The following is a 13,491-nucleotide window of genomic DNA, read 5'->3' as shown; positions in this document are numbered from 1 at the left end:
CCACAGGATCTTCTCTTTACATTTGAATGTTGATAACCGTCTCTCTGGTTGGATCCCAGTAAAGGATAGGCTCCTAACAGGCAGGTAATAGGCCCTTCTTACCCCTGCTGAATTTGAACAGACATAAGCTATGTTTACCAACAGAACTGAACATGCATGGTTATTTTTCTTTGAGAGAAGTTTGTTAGCTAATGATTACTAAATGTAAAAATTTAGTGGAGTTTTTGACTTCTCATATTGGTCAGTCTTGCCTTCATTTACAGAAACAGTATCATTTTTCTGTGAACTGTATTTTAGGAGACAGGAAATGAATAGGAAAGAGAGAAAAGAAATGATATAAATCTGAAATTGAGGACAACACAGCTAGTTCATTTTATTTATTCATGTTTCTTTATTTGTGTCTCCCTGAGGAAGAAAAGAGATGTGATTACCTCTTCTTCCCTTTGTATACAAATATGCAAATTGGGGCAGCCAACAATCTTCTAATTTCTCCTCTGGTGTGATCACTATAACTACCCCAAATATGGGAGAACATTAGCAACAATTCAGTCATTCGTTTATTCAGCAAATATGAATATTTCATAGCTGCACAGTCTGCCAAGCCAACTCTCAGACAAATCAAGGAAGAATGAAAAAATACTTTAAACATTTTGGTATAAATTCTGTTCTTTAACCATAATGTATTTTATCAATTTTTCCAAAATAGCAAATCTGTAATGGGCTTTTTTTTTTTTTACAAACATTTTAATCAAAAATAGTTTTTTTAGTTTATTTAAAAATATATATATACATAGAGATAGGCACTCAGAGGAGACACACACTGCAGTACCCTAGTGTTATGTATGAAATCTGTCCCTTACCAGCCCTTCAAACTTGTGTGACTTTTGGGCAGTATTAATGGTCTTAGTTATTTATATAGAAATGAAATAAATATGTATATACTTAACAAAAAATCATAGGATGGGTGGGAAGGCATCCTTAACTTTTTGGAACACTGGCAGTCATCCAGCTACCAAGGAATGAAACAATCTACTCTAAGGAAGACGTTCTTAGAGCCTGAGGATTCACCACAAAACAGGCCCATGTGCCCCCACATTCCCGTAGACTCCCCCATATACTAGCTCTAATACCACTCTTGTTTCTTCCACTCAAAAGTATACTGGAATGTAAGCATGTGATCATAACATTATGGAGCTAACTTTGAATCTTCTCTAGTTTATTTCTTTCTAAATATACATTCTTAAAGTTCACTACTTTGTTTTTAGAAAACAAATTACTGCTGTTATTGTGCACCCCTGCTGAAATTCACTGGTGTGGAAGGGGTGGGGGTACTCTCACTTGAGATGACCCAGGCCACTTTCCAACAGTTTTTTTTTTTTTTTTCCAACAGTTTTGACCATTAGAAGGTTCTTCCTTACATCGAACTGAAATGTGTCTTCCTGCCTTAGTTCTACCTTGTGCAATAGAGTAAGTTTAAGCCATCATACACGTGGCAGGTCTTCAGCCTTTAGAAAGTAATAGTCATGTTCTCCCTGCACTTAATAGACATCTCCATCTCCTCAGAGGACTTGGTTTTGAGTCCCCTTGCCAACTAGGCACTGGTCTCTGAAAGCGCTCCAATTTTCATATATCTTTCTTTATTCATTCAATAAATATTTATTGAGCACCTACTTTACACCAGGTATACTTGGGATGGATCAGTCTTATGGCCAGAACCAAAAATTATATTCAGAATAGGTAGTAAAAAAAAAATATTCCCTTGTTCTAGATCATGAGAGATGAGGAGAGGGTAAGTGATTATCTAAGTAGAGGGAAGACAATGTATTAGAATCTCCAGGGCATAGGTATGGTTCAAACTACGTACCCTTCCCCTTTTCCCAACCCCAAGAACAGACTGACATAGTCTCTTAGGGAGACCTGCTTTGAGAGTTACTCTAGTTAGTGACTCATGGAAATGTACATGTAATTTCTCATTAGTATTTAGAATGAGAAAAACTATTGTAGAATGTGTACTTCCATCAATGCAGCTTAGTTCACTTTTTTGGAATTTGAATTTCACTGTTGGAGATATTGAGCATATTGTTGACTAAAATCTTTTCCAAAGGTTTTGTTGCTAAGCCAGATCTTTGCCCAAGAAGCCAGACTGGTCATTCATCTCTTTTACATTTTATTATGTTATTGCAATGTGCTGAAGTCCTTTGAACTCCAAATCTGTCATCCAGTTTGTTACTTATAAGCACAGGGACTGTGTCTGTTTTATTTTGTTTTCATGCTGGGTTTCTTGCACGATTGACAACTTCTTATTTATAGCAATGCCATCTACAGATTTGGTAAACGTACCACCCATATTTTCATGATAATCATGAAAAAGATGAGAACTAGACAGATGTGAATGCAGTTGATCTCTTAGATCACACCAACCACCAGCTCCCCTAATGGATAATTAATCAGGATCCATGGGGCCTGGTCTTTCGGCCTGTTTCTAATCTAGCCCATTTGCAGCCGCTTCACCATCACACTTTCTGCCCAGAGAAAGTTCCTTTATGTCACAACTGGCATACTTCCCAGACCTAATCTAGTAATCCTGCCCAAGAAGAAAATGTAGTCAGATTTTTTTTTTTTAAAGGATTGATTGATTGAGAAGGGAAGGGAAAGAAGGAGATTCCCTGCTGAGCCCAGAGCCCCACTTGAGCCTTGATCCCAGGACCCTCAGATCATGACCTAAGCTGAAATCATGAGTTGGCCACTCAACCGACTAAGCCATCTGGGTGTCCCCAGATATATTTCTTTTCAGTAAATCCATGTAGTAGCCTAGTAATCACTTTTTTTAAAATTTTATTTAAAAGACATAGGGATCCCCAGGTGGCTCAGTGGTTTGGTGCCAGCCTTTAGCCCGGGATGTGATCCTGGGGTCCCGGGACCGAGTCCCACATCAGGCTCCCTGCATAGAGCCTGATTCATTCTCTCTCTCTCTCTCCTCTCTCTCTCTCTCTCTCTCTCTCTCTCTCTCATAAATCTTTTAAAAATAAAATAAATATTTAAAAGCCTTGCAGCTTTTAATATGGCATGGAAATTTTCATTGTTTTCATCGTATTTTCAAAGAATAAAATCAGCAAAATATGATGCATAGAAAATCTGTTAGCACTAAGATTTTGAAGATTAAAAATATGAGACTAGCATCTCCTTTTTGTATAAACTATAGGGGATAAAAGAGTATGAGAAAAGTACACATTTCTACAAATAATCAAAAGAATGCATTGGGGAATCTTTCCCTGGATCTACAGTAATCATGCCACTCTGGGGGACTAATACCTATTTATTGAGCACCTATCACATTTAAGATACGTGCTTGGCATTTTGCATTTATTACCTCTCATAATGCAACAAACCCACGGGTTCAGTATTACCCTTGCCTTTCCAGAGATAGAAGGGATTATAAAAGTTAAGCAACCTGCCTCAACTACTCCTAAGTACTCCAAGTGAGAAAATGCCTTTGAAACACCAGGTTTCAAATACCATGCTTGTTTCGACACAGGAAATCAGTTAGGCTATCAGCCACTTTATACTTATTAAAAACAATCTAACATATTTATGATTTTCTGGTAAGTATCCTTTTTTTGGTGAAATTGTTACCACCCACTAAAGAAATCTGAAAACCTTTAAAAGAGGGTATTCTGACTTCCTTTGTTTAGATCTCAATTTTCCACTAAAGTTACCTTTTACGTTATAGCACATTTCTTTTCAAGGTTTGAAAAAATTACCAAATCCCCCTAGATAGGAAGATGCTTTTCCTAAGAAATTTGAAGGTTTCCAGAGTTCTTGATTGAGTGATAACAATTTCACCTAAAGCGTCCTATCTACCAAAAAGTCATAAACATGTTAAATCGCTTAGCATTATAATAAAGTGGTTGATAAAATATTGTATGACTTTTTATGTCAAAACAAGCATGGGATTTTAGAGCATGATGTTTGAAAATTATATTTACTCACTTTAAGTACTTGGGACTAGTTGAGGCAAAGATCACAGGGATTTACTATGATAAAGAGAAACTCAAACAATTCAAACAGTAAAGCTGGAGCAGAGCCATAATTAGCAAGAAAGAGGGAACACGCCCTTTGAGGCCACTACATAAGGGAGGAAAACATCACAGAAAACAATTTGCTTCATAAAAAAATTGTATCACACCGGTAATAATCCTGAAATTAGAATTTCATCAGCCAGATTAGTGGGTAAAATAACCATAATTAACCCATAATTATAAATGCACTATTTCAAACAGTCATATGTAAGCCTAAGTAGTAGTGAGACTATCAGGATACACTAGGCATACATTAGGAATGACACGTTTTTTATCTTTGCTATTTAATTTGGCATTACTTGACTTATTCTACACTTGATCTTAACCAAAAGACCGAGAAGAGACAACTTATTTCTAAAAACCGACCAGACTTCTTGTACTTTATATCACAAAAAAACAGATTGAAGGTTTTGTATAGCATCAAAGTCTAAAGACAGTAGTCTTAATTCCAGACTTATCATCGAGAAACTGTAATTTTACCTAATTCTCTTTAACCTTCCAAACAGTGTGTCAGGACATAGGGAGAATTACGTTTTTGATGGCAGTGTTTTCTTTGATCCTGTATGCACATATTTTATCTGTAAACGTGTGTGTTACATAACTATATATGAAATGAAACTAATTCCATTCTCCCTAGAAGGCAGGGACTGACCACAGCTGAGTGTGTTGCTCATTATCCATTAGGTCCTGTCCAGTCATTCAACCGGTGCATGAACATCATGTTTTAAGCCAAGATTATTAGCTTTATTCTATAGAAATTCATTGAACTCAAGTTCACATGTACAATCCCCCGTGTACTTGAGAACACACGGACTGCTTGATGTGAACTTTCTATTCGGAGGCAGTAAAGCCCAGGGAGCTCAGCCGCAGCCTGGCTGGGTGAACGCCCAGCTCTACCACCAACGGACTTGGAGCAACTTAATTTCTGTGCCTCCGTTTCCCCGTCTCTAAATTAGATAGTGGTGCCTACCTCACATTGTGAGGGGTACACGAATTAATATGTAAAAAGCACAGACCAGTGTCTGCCATTTGATAAGCCCTTGTAATGATCTCCAGAAGTCTGAAGGATCCCCGAAGGCAAGCAGAAGGGCAGATTGTTTTTATTGGAGGTTTTCACTATGGCGATCCCATTGTGAAGGTTATAAACTACTGGGGGGCTGGGGGGATTTCGGCAGGACGACTTGAGTCAATACACAGGTAAAAGGCTGCTGCAATAATCCAGGCAAGAAATGAGGAGGCTTGAACCTCACAGTAGGTGGTAGCGAGATGGTGGTAGCGATCTAAGGACGGCGGCCTCACAAAGGACCCCAGGTTTCAGGCTTGAATGCCATTCTCCAAGGCAGGACAGGAAGAAGGCCGGGCTCCACCGTCCACGTCCACGTCCACCATCCACGTCCGCAGTGCCTGGCACACCCAGGAAGGCCGGGAGAGCTGCGCTGCACAGGCCTCCGCTCCACAGCAGGGAGCAGCCGGAGTCAAGCAAGCAGAGGACACTTGCTTTAAAAGCTCCTCTTCAATGACCGGGGCAGTCAAAGCTCTTCTCTTCTACCCCAGACTAGAGCACCTCATCTAATGCAGTTCTGAGCATTAAAGGGAAATCATACTGAAGATTTCAACCTTGAAGTTAATTGCAAAGTTTGCTGCAGATGGCTAATGTTTCAAAGGTAGACTCGGTTTTCTAAGTCATCTGGGTAAAAACACGAACACGAGTCCCCGGTGCCACATTTCCCACCACACGCTGCAGAACTGCCAATGACAGGCCCTTCCTTTGGCTCCTGGGGACTTAATTTCCCCAGGGAACGCTTGTGGTTATTCAACTTGAAGACCTTGCAGGAAGAACCACAGTTATTTCTCCCTGGGGTCTTACTCAGAGCAAGCAACATGGAAGTAAACAGTCACTAAGGAGGAACAAGGAGAAATAAACAAGCTTTTAGCCAAATGTATGAACAATCCACGTTGGAAAAAAAAAAACAACGGCCAAGATTTTACAAGAATTATAAATTAGGGACAGTGACGCCACCCTGCCGTGGTTCAGAATCTACAGGAGCACGCAGGCCGTAAACCCACAGCAGCTCTGCTGGTCCCAATATAAAGGAAGATGCATTTCATTCTCTGATTTCTGCATGTAGTGGTTAAATAAAGACGACTTCAGGCTGGGGAAACAGAACCAGAAATTAGAACTAGGGTCTAGGCCCAGTCCTGCCAATGCTTAATGTTGCCATCTTGGACCTACCTCCTTTGTGGAATGCGGAGACTGCCCTTGTCCTAGTGGTTCAGAATTCTGTGATCAAAAGAAAGCATTTAATAAAACTACCCTTTGAAAAATTATTTTTGAAGGACCTCACCGTCTTCCTGTCATTCAGGAACAACATATTTTGCTGCAGAAGGCTCACCGGTCAACATGTTGGAGAAATCAAGGCCTTGTTCCTAATCACAGGCTACCATTTACTAAATTCCTTGTGCAGGCCTCAGGAGAAGTTTATGAACTTGCTTTAATGGAGGCGTGTGCAGAGTAGGTGACTTGGCAAAGGTCACAAGGCCGATAAGCTACCCCGTTCAGCCCGTAAACCCAGGGCTCTCTAACCTGCAGTCTAAGTTGCTTCAGCAACAGGTTACTCTCCGATCAAAAACTCTTTGGGGCAAAAACTGCAGGTGGGGAAGACTACAAATCAAACCATTACCACTTTTCAGCGTCTCACCCTCAGAGTTCAGAGTTGAGCCGACAGCAGCCCAGCCCCAATCTGTGCTCTTCTCCCACAGTCACAATCTTGTTCCGTCCCCTGCAGCCCTGAGGCGGCCGACATACACCAATTCAGGACCACTATGGCACATACATCTTTAAATACTTAGCAAAATCAGATTTCAAAAGACACTTAAAAATGTATTGCAAAATGTACAGCATTTATTCACATACAGACAAAAAGGCACAAATTCTACTAAATAGTTCAACAAAAAAATACAGCTGTCCTCAACTAGTTTTATAAATACTTTCAAAAAGGGGGTAGAAATAAATACAGGATTGGGCCATGTAATATAAAATAGTCATCTCTACATATACTTTGTTTAATTTCTGATTTTTAACTCTTCATGCACCTTTTTTTCCAATTTTAGCTGAATGGACACCAAGCTAGGCACATAGTGAAAAATCCTCTGTACAAGGTTACAAATGTAATGACAAGTTTGTCCATTTCAAAATAATTAAGATTTGTACACAACACATAGAACCCTTCATTTCGATTTTGTGTTTATAACCTAACAAATGACATTCCAGGCAACTTTACAAAAGTTTAACTAGCCTACATTTTGACATAATACATTGATCATAATCAAAGATATTTCTTGGTCAGGATGCACAAGGAAAGATAAAGCTTCAAAGAAAAGAAAAGAAAAGCAGAGCGAATGGCTCGTACTAAGAGAGTGCAAGTGGGTGGGGTGGGTGGGTGCTGCGTATGGCCGCCTCATACAGAGTTCCCAGCAGGACGTGAACTAACTTACAAAGCTATCATTACACTGTCAGAGAAACCGTGCTCTATACCATTTGCATTTCAAAGCAGGAATAAAAAGTGTGGGCTTTTTATTTTTGTGTGGGTTTTTCTTTATTTTTTTTTGTTTTGTTTTTTGTTTAGTTTTTTTGGTTCAGCATAACTTGGAACGTTTGAAAGCTTTTCAACCTAAATGTGGGGAAAAAACAGGTAAGGCATTATTTTTGCACAAAACTAGCATTCCTAAATAGTGCAAATGAATCTGTTACCTCTTAAAATGGTGAGAGGTCATATACTTACTAAAATTTAGATTTTCTTTCTATGGCTTGACAGATTACCCCTCTATATATTCTACTCTCACCCAGAGCTGTTGCTATGGTCAAAAGGGAACTGTAAAAAGTGTCCACCTTTCTTCTGTATCCAGCAAAAAATGTTTTTGCTCATAGGCAAAAAATCTGGTTTTTAAATTATGCTATGAGTCAATGTACAACTTGGATTCTTTAAGCAACTCCTAAGATCTGTAGCAACAGCTTATCTGGACAGCAGTCTCTCAAGATGAGCCCCATAGCTCAAAAATAGTCAATCTAAAAACCTGGGTCATTCTTTCCCCTCCCCTGAATTTAACTACTAAAATGTACTCGAAAAGTTAAGACTTGGTCTGAAAATGTCATACATACAATGGGGATGCATCAGATCTACTATTTGATCATCCGATAAAACTTGCATAGCAAGATGGAATTCAATAAGCCTTTTTTGCTGTTGACAATCACCTGGAAGACTTGAAAGGGAACTATAGAACTCAAATCATCACTCATTAAGTATCAGAATGTCCCTGCCACATGGAAACAGATGTATAAATGAATCGGGAAATCTGAATACTGGTAATAACAAACTAAGGATAATTTAGGGGAAATTGGGCTTGTTCCAAGTGCCCATAATTCTAAATCTCGTTGCTATTTAAACTTTCCTTCTCTTAAGTTTGATTCACAACTACATTGAATTCCAAAGAAAATTAACAGGACCTTAACACTATCCACTGTCTTAATACATAAGCACTGCAGTGAGTGCAAAAACAGAACATTGTACTCAAATTTAATGCTAAATTCATTATTGCTGATAACTTACTAGTTATTGCCATTTGCAATTAGAAAGTCCAAGTTACGAATTGGAGCTTAGAACTCTGACTCCAGGAAACCTGTTACACTTCAGTCTCTTTCCCGTATCACCTTGGTCAATGGTAAGAGGTTATCGCAACTTATTGCCTTTCTACTGTTTTTAAAATATAACCTATTTTGCTTTTTTTTTCTTTTTTTCTTTTTCATTTTTTTTTTTCCTTTTTCTTAAGGAATCCGTTCACGTTGGAAGCCCAGATTCCCCAACATACGCACTAGTGGTTGGCTCTGGGACGTAGGTCACCAGAGCCTGGAAGTTCATCACTTGAACTTGAGTAGCCATTAGTATCGTTGGAAACCAGATGGCCAGGTATTGCCCAAGGCCAGGGAGCTCCCAAGCTGGCCCAAAAGGCAGTGGTTAGGGAAGAGGAAGGTCAAGAGGACTGGTAAGAATGGGACCAACTGCCCTTTCTCACAGACAGAACTTTCTAATGGCTTCACTCTCCTCCACCAGTCCCATACCCACAACACACTCGGGTGCTTCAGGCAGCAGGACCTGCTCCACTACCCTACATCTGCAAGCTGCAGCAGCTCCGCCCTGGCCCTTCAGATCTTCCAGTACTGACCTTTTTGAAAATTCTCTCTTCCCCATCTGCTGATCTCATTCATACATGAATTCCCTAGAGTTACTGAAGCTTCGGAGCTGCTGCCTGTAACTACAATGCAACAAAAACACCCTCGGGGGCCAAAGTATAAATATGACTTCAACATCTACCAGTCCTACAAAGTAAGTTTTATGGGCTGTTAAATGGTTAAGTGAGGGTTTCTCAAGAACTGCATCTGATTCCGCCTATTCAGGTAACCAAGAGTTTGTGCTTTGGGAAGAATACAGAGGGCAATGTAAACTCGTGAGACTTCCGCAAGCCTTGCCCTCTGCAAAGACTTATTTCATTCATTCTTATTTTAGTGTTTAATTCAGCCTCTAGTCTTAGTGTCTGACGGTTACAATCTACTCTTGTGTTTCCTCAACAAGTTGCAGATAACACACTTCTCCCAACAATGATTTATAAATGACTCTGGAAAAAAAAAATTCAATCTGACTTGCAAGTAAATGTGTGTGTGTAGCTCAGGAGTGATGGATGGGTCTCCGCTCGTCCCCCACGTCAGAGCTCTCGTCTAGCAACTCCACGGCAAGCCCGCAGCGTGCCCGCAGCGCTCCCACACCGCCTCAGTTTCATCAAGAGGCCAAAATGCTTCTCCTGATGATGTCTGTCCTCCTGCTGATAGTGCTGCTGGCGTGTATACACTTCTTTTCAGATGCCTCGCTCTCTGAGTCACTCATCTCGACATCGGGGACGTACCCGTCATTCTCATGGTCAGATTTCAACTTGTTTTTTGCCCTTTCCTTGGCTGGAACTCGGCCTAAGCCCAAATAGGGGTAGTCTGAGTGCTGGTGGCAGGCCCCGTCGTGGGCCTCTCCCTGCTGCTGCCGTTCCCCCTTCTTTGGAATCCGGAACCCTCCCCAGTTCTTCACTGGGCTGGCAGGTGTCGTAGGCACTTTGACTGCAGTCTGGTTATAGTTCACTCGGATGAGGGAGCCGTTGCACTTGGGCACGATCTCCTTCCTGGAGCCGGGCGCCGACTGCCCTGTGCCAGGGGAGGCGGCGGCGGCTCTCGGGCTGTCCAGGTGCCGCTGGGACGGGTCCGTGGGCCTCAGAGGCTTGTGACTCTGTTTACAAGGTCTGTCCTTGAAGTCTCCCCTGCTGAGATCACAATGAAGACGATGGTCTCTTCTGTCCCCGGAATCTGGCATCACCACGCCATTCTTCTGTTGTGCTGACACGAGACGGGCCTCCGCAAAGGTCTTTTCAAAACTCAAGAAGCCCTCTGGGACCACCGTCCCCTCCCTTCTACCACAGAGGTCTGGCTGCTTCGGCAGGGCTTTGCCTCCGCTCCCAGTGCTGTGCTGCAATGGATCTCGCTTATGGGGCTTTTTCAGCGAATGGACCAAGGAAGTGCCCATCTGCTTCCTGAAGAACGCGGAATGCCACTTCAAGTCCTCGATCTTGGGGGCGTCAGGGCCCACAGAAGGACTGTTAAACAAAAGCATGTTTTCCAAGGAGGCGGAGGACCAGGAAGAAGAAGGCACACCTACAAATATACAACCACAAAGAAAGAAAAATTACAGAAGCAGACCCAAAACACCACTCTAGGTCCCCAGCATGGCCCGATCAACACGAACTTCCCACCCAACCGCACAGCGTACAACCACCCAGCTTATAAGAATTCACATGAAAATATCACCTGTCCTAAGAATCTGCGTTCAATCTGCAGACTGAATATGCTGCGTTTTCTTAAATAGCCGAAGCTCACAAAGGTTTCCATGAAACGACCTCCCCAGAAAAACCTTTCCCTTCAAACCATGTAATAAGCGATCTTTCAAAGAGGAATCCACGCAGAATCCATCCAGTCAGTCAGCGCCCCTACCCCTGCACATGGTTAGGCACCTGCTCCCCGACGCGACCCAGAGCCCACCCACCAGTGCGGGGCCGGGGGCTTTCAAGTTGCCCTCTCTGGGGGGCGCCTGACTGGCTCAGTCAGTTAAAGATCAGACTCTTGATTTCCTGCTCAGGTTGTGATGTCAGGGTCTTGGGATCGAGCCCCGCGTGTGCGACTCCACATTCGGCTAGCGTGGAGTCGGCTTGAGGTTCTCTCCTCCTCCCTCCGCCTCTGCCCCTCCACCCTGCGCGTGCTCTCCTGCACCCACGCACTCTGAAATAAGCAAATGAATAGATACATCTTTAGAGTTTCCTTCTCCAAGTAAATACGAGCTACGATGAGGACAAATGTAAGTAGGTACATGAAACAAGAAAGGAAGGTGCTTAAACTCATTCTTGACACACAGCAAAGGTCTTTCAAAATCTTTCCTATTAAAAAAAAACAAAACAAAAAAACAAAAAACAAAATCTTTCCTATTATATGCAAAGCCTATTTGCAGAATTAAACTGAACTGGCATCCAACACGTGGGTAACTTAAGATGGTGTTTTGCAAACATTTTTCCTACAAATCCCAGTAACTAAATTTCAGAACGTAACCCACTAAAAGCTCACACTTCATGAAATATTAGCCTCCTCCATCTGATGTGGCACTCTTACATTTTCTATTCTATGTCACTTGCTTTTGATGCTGGTGACCCACTAAACTCCTCTCACACCAACTAATAATGAATCATAACCCTCCGTGTGAAAAACCCAGGGTGAATTTATAACACACTGGAGTTTATCACAAGGACCATGTTTCTGCAAGAGCCTCGAGGACATCTGTAGAGTTGTTCTCCTGTTCTGTGTCCCGTAAGGTATAAACCGCCAGGAAAACCAGGTTCAGCCGGGCAGGAGCCCGTCCGAGGCCTCCCTGCTCCGCAGACACACACACGGCGTGTCAACAGAGCAGGGCTAGCAGCTCCCACTGCTGAGCTGAACACGCTTGCTTTTCAAGAAGCAAACCTTAGGGTCAACCTTCACGAAGCCACACTTCTGTGTCTCCTCCTCAGTCACGTACTGTGGGAAAACAAAGGTAAGAGGGATTGTCATTTTCTAAACTGATTTCCATCTACCTGGGATCCACGTCTCTGAAAAGCCTCAGACTTCTGACGTCACGTAAGTGCTGTCCCCACTGAGGACACACTCAGCCAGCAGAATGGCCCTGCCCGTTCTCAGCTTCGCACGTGAGCCTAAACCCCAGACCCTGACTGACACGTGTGAATCACGGCCATCTTCTCCACTTCACCTGGAACCATCTACCTTATAAGACAGGAGATCCACCTGGGACATGAGTAAGAACACAACTGAAAGTTTAAAACTGGGATAAAAGGAAAAAGAAGAGGAGGGGAGCATCCTAAAGGGTTTCCACTTCATTCCCTGGGGCATCCTGCAGAAAGCTTAACGTTGCTTTCGAGTATGGCTCTTCGAGTATGGCTCGTATCTCAGAGGGGAGGGAGGGTTTGTTTACCTTCTCTGGAACAGCAGTAGGATTTCATTACAGCTGTGTCACACAAAACACTTCCTAACCTGGTTAGGAAGCTCAAGCTCTTACCCGCGTAAAAACCTGAGCCGTGAAATGCGAAAGCGGCTTGCAATATCCCTGAAAAAGGACTCCTGAGTGAAATCAGATGAAAATGCTTCTTGCAGCTTATTTTTATAGGTAATCACTCATTACAGAACTACTGAACAAGAGCCACGGAACGCCCCTCCACGGGCAAAACTCCACGGGCCCAGCCTGCACGGCGGCAGCTCTGGAGGCCGGTGACCTGCACCCCGCAGCCTTCCGCGCGGGCTGTTTGCAGTAGGCCACGAAGGCAGGGGATAAACTAGGTCCCGCTCCTGTGCGTTCAAGTAGGAACAGTGAGCGAAACAAGTCCACCTGAAACAATCCCGATCAAACTGCTTTCGCTTATGAACCCTACTTATAAAAACCTATTTTAAAAGTTTTACAACTGATAAACTCTAACTAATGATGCATCTGGAAAATATTTACTCTCCGGAAGAAAATATCTAGGATAACATTAGTACGTTAATGCCATTAGTATTAACTACGTAACGACTCGAGACTAGCATTAAGACCCCCTAAGCTTTCTTTGTTCAGCTGACCAATTTACATCTAGCTCCGTGTATCCGGAGAGTTTCAGGCAAACCAGAATTTGGATTTCAACATAACAGGAGGTAACCACTTCTTTGCTGTTTCTGCGTCCGTCACCTACAGAGACAAGAAGCCACAGAAGCGGGCCAGTCAGCCTCCTGTGGCCGCACAGCGCAGTGCGG

The 13,491-nt window shown here is 42.5% G+C and overlaps 1 protein-coding gene across 12 annotated transcripts in view; it reads right to left on the bottom strand.

Moving 5' to 3' along the window:
* Positions 1-6,961: 6,961 nt before the first annotated feature.
* The window catches only part of JADE1 (jade family PHD finger 1), a 64,267-nt gene continuing 57,737 nt past the window's right edge, over positions 6,962-13,491 (bottom strand). For all 12 annotated transcript variants that reach the window (XM_041758208.1, XM_041758200.1, XM_041758205.1 and 9 more), the window contains one exon: positions 6,962-10,824. In XM_041758208.1, coding sequence (XP_041614142.1) covers positions 9,911-10,824 — 914 coding nt within the window. In that variant the 3' untranslated portion in view covers positions 6,962-9,910. The remainder of the gene's footprint in view (positions 10,825-13,491) is intronic.

This window comes from Vulpes lagopus, chromosome 6 (genome assembly GCF_018345385.1).
Source record: "Vulpes lagopus strain Blue_001 chromosome 6, ASM1834538v1, whole genome shotgun sequence".
Classification (NCBI taxonomy): domain Eukaryota; kingdom Metazoa; phylum Chordata; class Mammalia; order Carnivora; family Canidae; genus Vulpes; species Vulpes lagopus.
Note: the sequence above shows the minus strand (reverse complement) of the source record. Positions and strands in the feature narration are given on the sequence as shown.